This window comes from Salmo salar, chromosome ssa15 (genome assembly GCF_905237065.1).
Source record: "Salmo salar chromosome ssa15, Ssal_v3.1, whole genome shotgun sequence".
NCBI lineage: Eukaryota > Metazoa > Chordata > Actinopteri > Salmoniformes > Salmonidae > Salmo > Salmo salar.
In genome coordinates, this window is record NC_059456.1 from 93,605,515 (window position 1) to 93,617,521 (window position 12,007).

Sequence of the window (12,007 nt, forward strand, 5' to 3'; positions counted from 1 at the left end):
CATACATACGAAAGTCCCCACACACACATACATACATACATACATACATATGAAAGTCCCCACACACACACACATACAAAAGTCCCCACACACACATACATACATACGAAAGTCCCCACACACATACATACATATGAAAGTCCCCACACACATACATACATATGAAAGTCGCCACACACACACACATACATACATACGAAAGTCCCCACACACACACATACGAAAGTCCCCACACACACACATACGAAAGTCCCCACACACACACATACGAAAGTCCCCACACACACACATACGAAAGTCCCCACACACACACATACGAAAGTCCCCACACACACACTCATAGGCAGGAGACGAGTTAGGGAGGAGATGTCTTACCTTAGCCATCTGGGCCTGGACTCCACCAGCCTTCAGTGCTGTCACTGCTTTCTGTGCCGCTGACGGACTGTCAAAGTCTACAAAGCCATAGCCTGCAGACAAAGACAGACATACTTTGATTTGTGACACTGAGAAATACACAGTGTGGCAACAGGCCTAGGGGCAGGAGTTTTGTGAAAACTTCAGGCACTAATTAGACTGTAGCTAGGGCCCATAGTTGTTCCTGGACAGGTGAAGGGTCACGATAATGAAAATCTCCTGGCCCTTTAAAGTACTATCTTATCTTATGCCTGACATCAACTTCTGGAAGCACTATTGTGATGTACCCAGGTAATGTACAGTACGCTTTGAATGGAGGTAAAACAGCAGGCAGGGATCATGTTGAAGAACAGAAAAACACTACCATGGTCAGATGTGGAGTTATGTAACCAATGCTCCGCTGTCCACAGTGGTGTTATGGTTACATCATGACACACATGCTGAGAATAAACAGACAGGCGCTCTCTGGGATGTTCGAGCTTTGTGTGACATACAGACATGTAGGAGCAGTGTGGGTGTTTGTCACAGAACACCTCTCCTCACCTTTGCATGTGTTAGTGGTCTTGTCCAGGATGGCTTTTGTGGACACAATTTTCCCATACCTGTAAAACACAAAGGTGGATGGATGGTTAGGGTGTCTAGGGACCAAACAATGCTTCTACTCTACACACCATTTTTTTCATTACTATCATCATATCATGTTAGCAACGTTGACAGGATTGAAGTATTATAATGGCTTTGGGGTTTAATCGAGTTTAAAGTGATTACGGTATGGGAATGAAACTAATTGATCTGTGGAGATAAATGTTTGGAGAGGTGGAATGTGGTAGAGAGTACTTTATCTTAAGGAATCCCACATCCTACTGGAATGCGGTTTTAACCAATCAGCATTCAGGATTAAACCCACCCATTGTATAAAATCCAACATCACTCCATCAATGTCTATGAGGTGCATCATAAACCCGTCATGTCAAGATGGAGGACACAGTGAATTGGAGTGTTGTTGTATTAAAAATGAACAGACATGCAGTCCTGTGATTCAGACAGAATCACAGGACTGCATGTCCTGAATGGAAATTGTAGATGAGCAATTACACACTGTTTAGTTGTGAATGTAAATAAACCCATATGATTTCCCTCTGTTGCTGAGCAACCACACATTGCTGTATAACTAACTCATCTTACTCATGGGCAATTCCATGGTAATGGAAGTACGCTGCAACTCAGATTTGTCACTTTAAAAAGTATACCAAACAAAAAACATTGATTTGAAAGTTTAACAAACTATAGAACTCTATGCACGAAGACTACTTTTAACAATAATCCACAGAAATGTTTACTTAACCATCTACATTTCAGGAGGAACATATAGGGTCTGTACATTGCTGTCTAGTAATGAATATTGTAGACCTAGCTTATAAAAAATGCATGATTGATCATTAGTTTGTTGTAGTTGGATTGCTGTCTAGTAACTCTTGGTACTAGCTATAATAGACCTAGCTATACCATCTCCCCTGTTTCTGAGCAAACACTGCATCAGGGTGCCATCATCTCCCTGCATCTCTCTAGACATGTGCATGTTCTGAAATCTCTCTCTCCTTGCCTTGGCTGTGCTGTTCTGAAACTTGATCTCTCTCTCCTTGCATTGGCTGTGCTGTTCTGAAACTTGACCTCTCTCTCCTTGCCTTGGCTGTTCTCTTCTGAAACTTGATCTCTCTTTCCTTTCCTTGCCTTGGCTGTGCTGTTCTGGTACCTGATATCTCTCTCCTTGCCTTGGCTGTGCTGTTATGTGCTGTAGAAGCAACCCTAGCTGGCTGAGATCCACAACCACACTCTCTCTGGGCAACACAACAGCCAGAACAGAGCCTCGTCTCTGGGTCCTACTGCCCCTCTATCTACCTAGCATAGCTATCCGAGTGCCACTGCAGGGTATAGCAACACATTGACTAAAGGAGTAAGGACTGCCCTTGCTCTCTCTCAGCACCGATTTTACTACAGTAAATGAACATCATACTTGTTAAGGAGACAGGTATTTTGAAAATACATAAAGCTGATGATGATATTGTAGGATTGATATAGTGAATCTATGAAGAATAGAACAAGTGGTAGTAGTGTGATAGTCCCTGAGAGTGTTTGAGAGAGTGTGATAACCCAGGTGTTGATTGTTCCTCAACCTGCACTGTGCTAACAGAGCCAGACAGAACAGGAAGTAGAGCCCCCCTTGTCTTTTTATGTAGACGTTCCTCCAACTGTATATTGGTATATATATATATATATATATATATATATATATATATATACACTGCTCAAAAAAATAATAACACATCCTAGATCTGAATGAATGAAGTAATCTTATTAAATACTTTTTTCTTTACATAGTTGAATGTGCTGACAACAAAATCACACAAAAATAATCAATGGTAATCCAATTTATCAACCCATGGAGGTCTGGATTTGGAGTCACACTCAAAATTAAAGTGGAAAACCACACTACAGGCTGATCCAAATTTGATGTAATGTCCTTAAAACAAGTCAAAATGAGGCTCAGTCGTGTGTGTGGCCTCCACGTGCCTGTATGACCTCCCTACAACGCCTGGGCATGCTCCTGATGAGGTGGCGGATGGTCTCCTGAGGGATCTCCTCCCAGACCGGGACTAAAGCATCCGCCAACTCCTGGACAGTCTGTGGTGCAACGTGGCGTTGGTGGATGGAGCAAGACATGATGTCCCAGATGTGCTCAATTGGATTCAGGTCTGGGGAACGGGCGGGCCAGTCCATAGCATCAATGCCTTCCTCTTGCAGGAAATGCTGACACACTCCAGCCACATCAGGTCTAGCATTGTCTTGCATTAGGAGGAACCCAGGGCCAACCGCACCAGCATATGGTCTCACAAGGGGTCTGAGGATCTCATCTCGGTACCTAATGGCAGTCAGGCTAACTCTGGCGAGCACATGGAGGGCTGTGCGGCCCCCCAAAGAAATGCCACCCCACACCATGACTGACCCACCACCAAACCGGTCATGCTGGAGGATGTTGCAGGCAGCAGAACGTTCTACACGGCGTCTCCAGACTGTCACATCTGTCACATGTGCTCTGTGTGAACCTGCTTTCATCTGTGAAGAGCACAGGGCGCCAGTGGCGAATTTGCCAATCTTGGTGTTCTCTGGCAAATGCCAAACGTCCTGCACGGTGTTGGGCTGTAAGCACAACCCCCACCTGTGGACGTCGGGCCCTCATACCACCCTCATGGAGTCTGTTTCTGACCGTTTGAGCAGACACATGCACATTTGTGGCCTGCTGGAGGTCATTTTGCAGGGCTCTGGCAGTGCTCCTCCTGCTCCTCCTTGCACAAAGGTGGAGGTAGCGGTCCTGCTGCTGGGTTGTTGCCCTCCTACGGCCTCCTCCACGTCTCCATATATACTGGCCTGTCTCCTGGTAGCGCCTCCATGCTCTGGACACTACGCTGACAGACACAGCAAACCTTCTTGCCACAGCTCGCATTGATGTGCCATCCTGGATGAGCGGCACTACCTGAGTCACTTGTGTTGGTTGTAGACTCCGTCTCATGCTACCACTAGAGTGAAAGCACCGCCAGCATTCAAAAGTGACCAAAACATCAGCCAGGAAGCATAGGAACTGAGAAGTGGTCTGTGGTTACTACCTGCAGAACCACCCCTTTATTGGGGGTGTCTTGCTAATTGCCTATAATTTCCACCTGTTGTCTATTCCATTTGCACAACAGCATGTGAAATTTATTGTCAATCAGTGTTGCTTCCTAAGTGGACAGTTTGATTTCACAGAAGTGTGATTGACTTGGAGTTACATTGTGTTGTTTAAGTGTTCCCTTTATTTTTTTGAGCAGTATATATATATATTTTTTTAAATATGTTACTAAAATATCCTATTCTGCATATACTACAATGGTGGTTTGATTGAATGAACCCAGTGTCTACAATTCCAAACAACTCTAGAGAATTGGCTAAAGGACATTCTCCACCATACTGTAAATGTGCTTTATAGCACATTTAACCTCCAAAGCATTTGAACTCAAATGTAACATCACTATTTCACATTACATTTCCTGATTTATGAAGGATGCCATCAGTTACATTATTCTTTGGTATAACATATCCATTATTTTCTAGTAACATGGACAATTCGTTCATTAGTTATTTATGGATGAACATACATATTTAATTCCAGCCCCTGTCCATGCAGGAAGCCTTTTGCCTCTTGGTAGGCTGTCATTGTAAATACGAATTTGTTTGTAATTAACTTGCCTATTTAAATAAAGGTTAAATAAAAACATTTAAAAAACTATTGATAGTATTGCTCTGTGTGCATATGAAAAAACCCTTAGAAAACTGCATGGGGGCAAGTTAAAGGCCGGTCATGGCTCACATCAACACCATTACCCCAGAAACCCTAGACCCACTCCAATTTCCATACCGCACCAACAGATCCACAGATGATGCAATCTCTATTGCACTCCACACTGCCCTTTGAACACCTACGTGAGACTCCTGTTCATTGACTACAGCTCAGCGTTCAACACCATAGTGCCCTCAAAGCTCATCACTAAGCTAAGGACCCTGGGACTAAACACCTCCCTCTGCAACTGGATCCTGGACTTCCTGACGGGCCGCTCGCAGGTAGGTAACAACACATCTGCCACGCTGATCCTCAACACGGGGGCCCCTCAGGGGTGCATGCTCAGTCCCCCCCTGTACTCCCTGTTCACTCATGACTGCACGGCCAGGCACGACTCCAACACCATCATTAAGTTTGCCCGACGACACAACAGTGGTAGGCCTGATCACCAACAACAATGATGAGACAGCCTATAGGGAGGAGGTCAGAGACCTGGCAGTGTGGTGCCAGGATAACAACCTCTCCCTCAACGTGATCAAGAAAATATATGATTGTGGACTACAGGAAAAGGAGGACCAAGCATGCCCCCATTCTCATCGACGGAGATGTAGTGGAGCAGGTTGAGAGCTTCAAGTTCCTTGGTGTTCACATCAACAACAAACTATCATGGTCCAAACACACCAAGACAGTTGTGAAGAGGGCAAAACAAGACCTATTCCCCCTCAGGAGACTGAAAAGATTTGGCATGAGTCCTCAGATCCTCGAAAAGTTCTACAGCTGCACCATCGAGAGCATCCTGACTGGTTGCATCACCAGCTGGTACGGCAACTGCTCGGCCTCCGACCGCAAGGCACTACAGAGGGTAGTGCGAACGGCCCAGGAATCAAAGATTCCTGCCATCTAGGACCTCTATACCAGGCAGTGTCAGAGGAAGGCCCAAAAAATTGCCAGACTCCAGCCACCCTAGTCATAGACTGTTCTCTCTGCTACCACACGGCAAGCGGTACCGGAGCGCCAAGTCTAGGTCCAAAAGGCTACTTAACAGCTTCTACCCTCAAGCCATAAGGTTTTAAATGATATCACTGAAGCTCTTGACAAAAAACAGCATTGTGTCACACTTTTTATTGATCTCTCTTAGGCTTTTGATACAGTTGATCATGATATACTAAGGCAGAGATTGTCGAGTGTAGGTCTTTCAAAGCATGCAGTTGCATGTTTTGTTAACTATCTGTCTGATAGAACTCAGTGCACTCAATTTGATGGGCTTAGGTCTGTTAAATTGTCTGTCTTTAATGGTGTGCCCCAAGGCTCTGTACTTGGTCCTTTCTTATTCACTATTTATATAAATAATTTAGACAAAAATGTCCAAAATGCGCAACTTCATTTTTATGCTGATGATACTGTTATTTACTGTTGTGCCTCGTCTCTTACAAAAGCTTTCCAGAACTTGCAAACTGCTTTTTATACTGTTCAACATACCTTGTGTCAATTGAAGCTTATCCTCAATACTGACAACTAAACTAATGGTGTTTTCTAAAGCAAGAAATAGACCTCTGAACCTTTCACCTATTACTACCTGTCAGGGCAAAGAGATTGAGGTTGTAACCTCATATAAATATCTTGGAATTTTGATTGATGATGGCCTCTCTTTTGAAATGCATATTCAACAACTTACAAAAAAATTGAAGCTGAAATTGGGATTTTATTTTAGGAATCAGGCTTGTTTTTCTTTTGAAGCCAGAAGGAGGCTAGTATTAGCTACATTTATGCCTTTACTAGACTATGGGGATATTTTATATATGAATGCTTCCGATCAGTGTTTGAGATCAATTGACACCCTTTACCATGGCACTTTGAGATTTATTATAAACTGCAAAACCCTTACGCACCACTGCACTTTGTATACCAGGGTTGGCTGGCCTTCTCTAGTCACTCGTAGGCTCAGTCACTGGTATACTTTTATTTACAAAGCCATTTTGGGTTTATTACCTTTTTATTTGGGCATTTTTATTGTTCAGAAATGTGGTGGGTACTCTCTTCGTTTGCTTGACTTTATCCTGCTAACTGTTCCAAATGTCCGAACTGAATTTGGTAAAAGGGCTTTTATGTACTCTGCCCCATCGTCTTGGAACGCCTTACAAAATACTTTTAAACTGGAAGAACTTGTCCCAATTGGTATTTTTGATGAATGATCTCGAGTCTTATTCCCTGACCTGTCAATGTTTTTAATTTGCTGTTTTTGATTTTGTTATACTCTTGTAAATTCTATGGTTTTTACTAGATTACTTGTAGTTTTTCATGTTGTTTGTCTGTAATTTTTGTAATGACTTGGTGCTGCCTATCTCAGCCAGGACGCTCTTGAAAAAGAGATTTTAAATCTCAATGAGCCCTTCCTGGTTAAATAAAGGTTAAATAAATAAATAAGACTGCTGACTAGCTACACAAATGCCAACCTGGATTATTTGCATTGCCCCCTCCCCCCGCACCCATTTTTACGGTGCTGCTACTCTCTGTTTATTATCCATGCATAGTCACTTTACCTCTACCTACATGTACATAGTACCTTGACTAAACTGTGCCCCCGTACATTGACTTTGTACCTCTACCCCCTGTATATAGCCTCGTTACAGTTATTTTATTCTTGATACTTAATCATTTTTCAATTTTCATATTTTTAATTTTTATTTTTTTACCTCAGTCTATTTTAGTAAATGCTTTCTTAACACTTTTTTTTCTTCTTAAAACTGCATTGTTGGTTAAGGGCTTGTAAGTAAGCATTTCATGGTAAGGTCTACACCTGTTGTATTCGGCGCATGTGACAAATACAATTATATTTAATCTGCTCTGGACACTATATAGTATTTGCTGGCCTCCTTAGTTGAGCAATGTATATCCCTATAGAATACTGCATGAGCTCTCTCCCTCTGGGCACTAGCTGTGTACAGTACAGTATTTGCTAGCCTCCTTAGATGAGCAATAGAGAGATGCCTGTCTACTATTGCATTCAGCTGGTAGGTCTGACTCAGTAGCTATATAATGTGGAGAGAGGGATGTTGGAGGGGCAGAAGACTCAGCCATGTGTGAGAGAGCAGAGTAGTGTCCAGAGCAGCACAGCGCCCACAGTCAGCTGGAGCCAGGCCAGAGCCAGTCAGCCACCAGAAGAAGAGCTCTGTAGGAGGCAGAACCCCCAGAGCTGGGTTCAAAGAGTATTTGAAATCTTTTAAGTACTTTTTCTGTGCTTGATTAGGCTGGCCTGGTGCAATGGAACCAATGGAGGAGTCTCACAAATGCCCATAAACTTATTTGGATGAAAACAAATACTATTTGAACCCATTGTGAAACGTATGCATTCACTACTGTAAGTCACTCTGGATAAGAGCGTCTGCTAAAATGTAATAACAAATATATACAGTAGACCTTACTGCTCTCTATAGTAACATATATACAGTAGACCTTACTGCTCTCTATAGTAACATATATACAGTAGACCTTATGCTCTCTATAGTAACATATATACAGTAGACCTTACTGCTCTCTATAGTAACATATATACATTAGACCTTACTGCTCTCTATATTAACATATATACAGTAGACCTTACTGCTCTCTATAGAACATATATACAGTAGACCTTACTGCTCTCTATAGTAACATATATACAGTAGACCTTACTACTCTCTATATTAACATATATACAGTAGACCTTACTGCTCTCTATAGAACATATATACAGTAGACCTTACTGCTCTCTATAGTAACATATATACAGTAGACCTTACTGCTCTCTATATTAACATATATACAGTAGACCTTACTGCTCTCTATATTAACATATATACAGTAGACCTTACTGCTCTCTATAGTAACATATATACAGTAGACCTTACTGCTCTCTATAGAACACATATACAGTAGACCTTACTGCTCTCTATAGAACATATATACAGTAGACCTTACTGCTCTCTATATAACATATATACAGAGACCTTACTGCTCTCTATATTAACATATATACAGTAGACCTTACTGCTCTCTATATAAACATATATACAGTAGACCTTAATGCTCTCTATAGTAACATATATACAGTAGACCTTACTGCTCTCTATAGTAACATATATACAGTAGACCTTACTGCTCTCTATAGTAACATATATACAGTAGACCTTACTGCTCTCTATAGTAACATATATACAGTAGACCTTACTGCTCTCTATAGTAACATATATACAGTAGACCTTACTGCTCTCTATAGTAACATATATACAGTAGACCTTACTGCTCTCTATATTAACATATATACAGTAGACCTTACTGCTCTCTATAGTAACATATATACAGTAGACCTTACTGCTCTCTATAGTAACATATATACAGTAGACCTTACTGCTCTCTATAGAACATATATACAGTAGACCTTACTGCTCTCTATATTAACATATATACAGTAGACCTTACTGCTCTCTATAGTAACATATATACAGTAGACCTTACTGCTCTCTATATTAACATATATACAGTAGACCTTACTGCTCTCTATAGAACATATATACAGTAGACCTTAATGCTCTCTATAGAACATATATACAGTAGACCTTACTGCTCTCTATAGTAACATATATACAGTAGACCTTACAGCTCTCTATATTAACATATATACAGTAGACCTTACTGCTCTCTATAGAACATATATACAGTAGACCTTACTGCTCTCTATAGTAACATATATACAGTAGACCTTACTGCTCTCTATAGAACATATATACAGTAGACCTTACTGCTCTCTATAGTAACATATATACAGTAGACCTTACTGCTCTCTATAGAACATATATACAGTAGACCTTACTGCTCTCTATAGAACATATATACAGTAGACCTTACTGCTCTCTATATAACATATATACAGTAGACCTTACTGCTCTCTATAGTAACATATATACAGTAGACCTTACTGCTCTCTATAGTAACATATATACAGTAGACCTTACTGCTCTCTATAGAACATATATACAGTAGACCTTACTGCTCTCTATATTAACATATATACAGTAGACCTTACTGCTCTCTATAGTAACATATATACAGTAGACCTTACTGCTCTCTATAGAACATATGTACAGTAGACCTTACTGCTCTCTATAGAACATATATACAGTAGACCTTACTGCTCTCTATAGAACATATATACAGTAGACATTACTGCTCTCTATAGTAACATATATACAGTAGACCTTACTGCTCTCTATAGTAACATATATACAGTAGACCTTATGCTCTCTATAGTAACATATATACAGTAGACCTTACTGCTCTCTATAGAACATATATACAGTAGACCTTACTGCTCTCTATAGTAAAATATATACAGTAGACCTTACTGCTCTCTATATTAACATATATACAGTAGACCTTACTGCTCTCTATAGAACATATATACAGTAGACCTTACTGCTCTCTATAGTAACATATATACAGTACACCTTACTGCTCTCTATATTAACATATATACAGTAGACCTTACTGCTCTCTATAGTAACATATATACAGTAGACCTTACTGCTCTCTATATTAAAATATATACAGTAGACCTTACTGCTCTCTATAGAACATATATACAGTAGACCTTACTGCTCTCTATAGTAACATATATACAGTAGACCTTACTGCTCTCTATAGAACATATATACAGTAGACCTTACTGCTCTCTATATTAACATATATACAGTAGACCTTACTGCTCTCTGTATTAACATATATACAGTAGACCTTACTGCTCTCTATAGTAACATATATACAGTAGACCTTACTGCTCTCTATAGTAACATATATACAGTAGACCTTACTGCTCTCTATATTAACATATATACAGTAGACCTTACTGCTCTCTATAGTAACATATATACAGTAGACCTTACTGCTCTCTATAGAACATATATACAGTAGACCTTACTGCTCTCTATAGTAACATATATACAGTAGACCTTACTGCTCTCTATATTAACATATATACAGTAGACCTTACTGCTCTCTATAGAACATATATACAGTAGACCTTACTGCTCTCTATAGTAACATATATACAGTAGACCTTACTGCTCTCTATATAACATATACAGTAGACCTTACTGCTCTCTATAGTAACATATATACAGTAGACCTTACTGCTCTCTATATAACATATATCAGTAGACCTTACTGCTCTCTATAGTAACATATATACAGTAGACCTTACTGCGCTCTATATTAACATATATACAGTAGACCTTACTGCTCTCTATAGTAACATATATACAGTAGACCTTACTGCTCTCTATATTAACATATATACAGTAGACCCTACTGCTCTCTATAGTAACATATATACAGTAGACCTTACTGCTCTCTATAGAACATATATACAGTAGACCTTACTGCTCTCTATAGAACATATATACAGTAGAACTTACTGCTCTCTATAGAACATATATACAGTAGACCTTACTGCTCTCTATATAACATATATACAGTAGACCTTACTGCTCTCTATATTAACATATATACAGTAGACCTTACTGCTCTCTATATTAACATATATACAGTAGACCTTAATGCTCTCTATAGTAACATATATACAGTAGACCTTACTGCTCTCTATATTAACATATATACAGTAGACCTTACTGCTCTCTATAGTAACATATATACAGTAGACCTTACTGCTCTCTATATTAATATATATACAGTAGACGTCCCTGTAGCTCAGTTGGTAGAGCATGGTGTTTGCAACACCAGGGTTGTGGGTTCGATTCCCACGGGGGGCCAGCACAGAAAAAAAAATTGTGAAATGTATGCATTCACTACTGTAAGTCACTCTGGATAAGAGCGTCTGCTAAAATGTAATAACAAATATATACAGTAGACCTTACTGCTCTCTATAGTAACATATATACAGTAGACCTTACTGCTCTCTATAGTAACATATATACAGTAGACCTTATGCTCTCTATAGTAACATATATACAGTAGACCTTACTGCTCTCTATAGTAACATATATACATTAGACCTTACTGCTCTCTATATTAACATATATACAGTAGACCTTACTGCTCTCTATAGAACATATATACAGTAGACCTTACTGCTCTCTATAGTAACATATATACAGTAGACCTTACTACTCTCTATATTAACATATATACAGTAGACCTTACTGCTCTCTATAGAACATATATACAGTA

General features: G+C 39.9%; 1 protein-coding gene across 2 annotated transcripts in view; it reads right to left on the reverse strand.

Annotated features, from left to right (window-relative positions):
- Positions 1–12,007, reverse strand: part of LOC106572655 (RNA-binding motif, single-stranded-interacting protein 2) — a 100,832-nt gene that overhangs the window by 19,317 nt on the left and 69,508 nt on the right. For both annotated transcript variants that reach the window (XM_045696327.1, XM_014147030.2), the window contains exons 3-4: positions 958–1,016; positions 376–467 (exon numbers count right to left, since the gene is read on the reverse strand). In XM_045696327.1, coding sequence (XP_045552283.1) covers positions 376–467; positions 958–1,016 — 151 coding nt within the window. The remainder of the gene's footprint in view (positions 1–375; positions 468–957; positions 1,017–12,007) is intronic.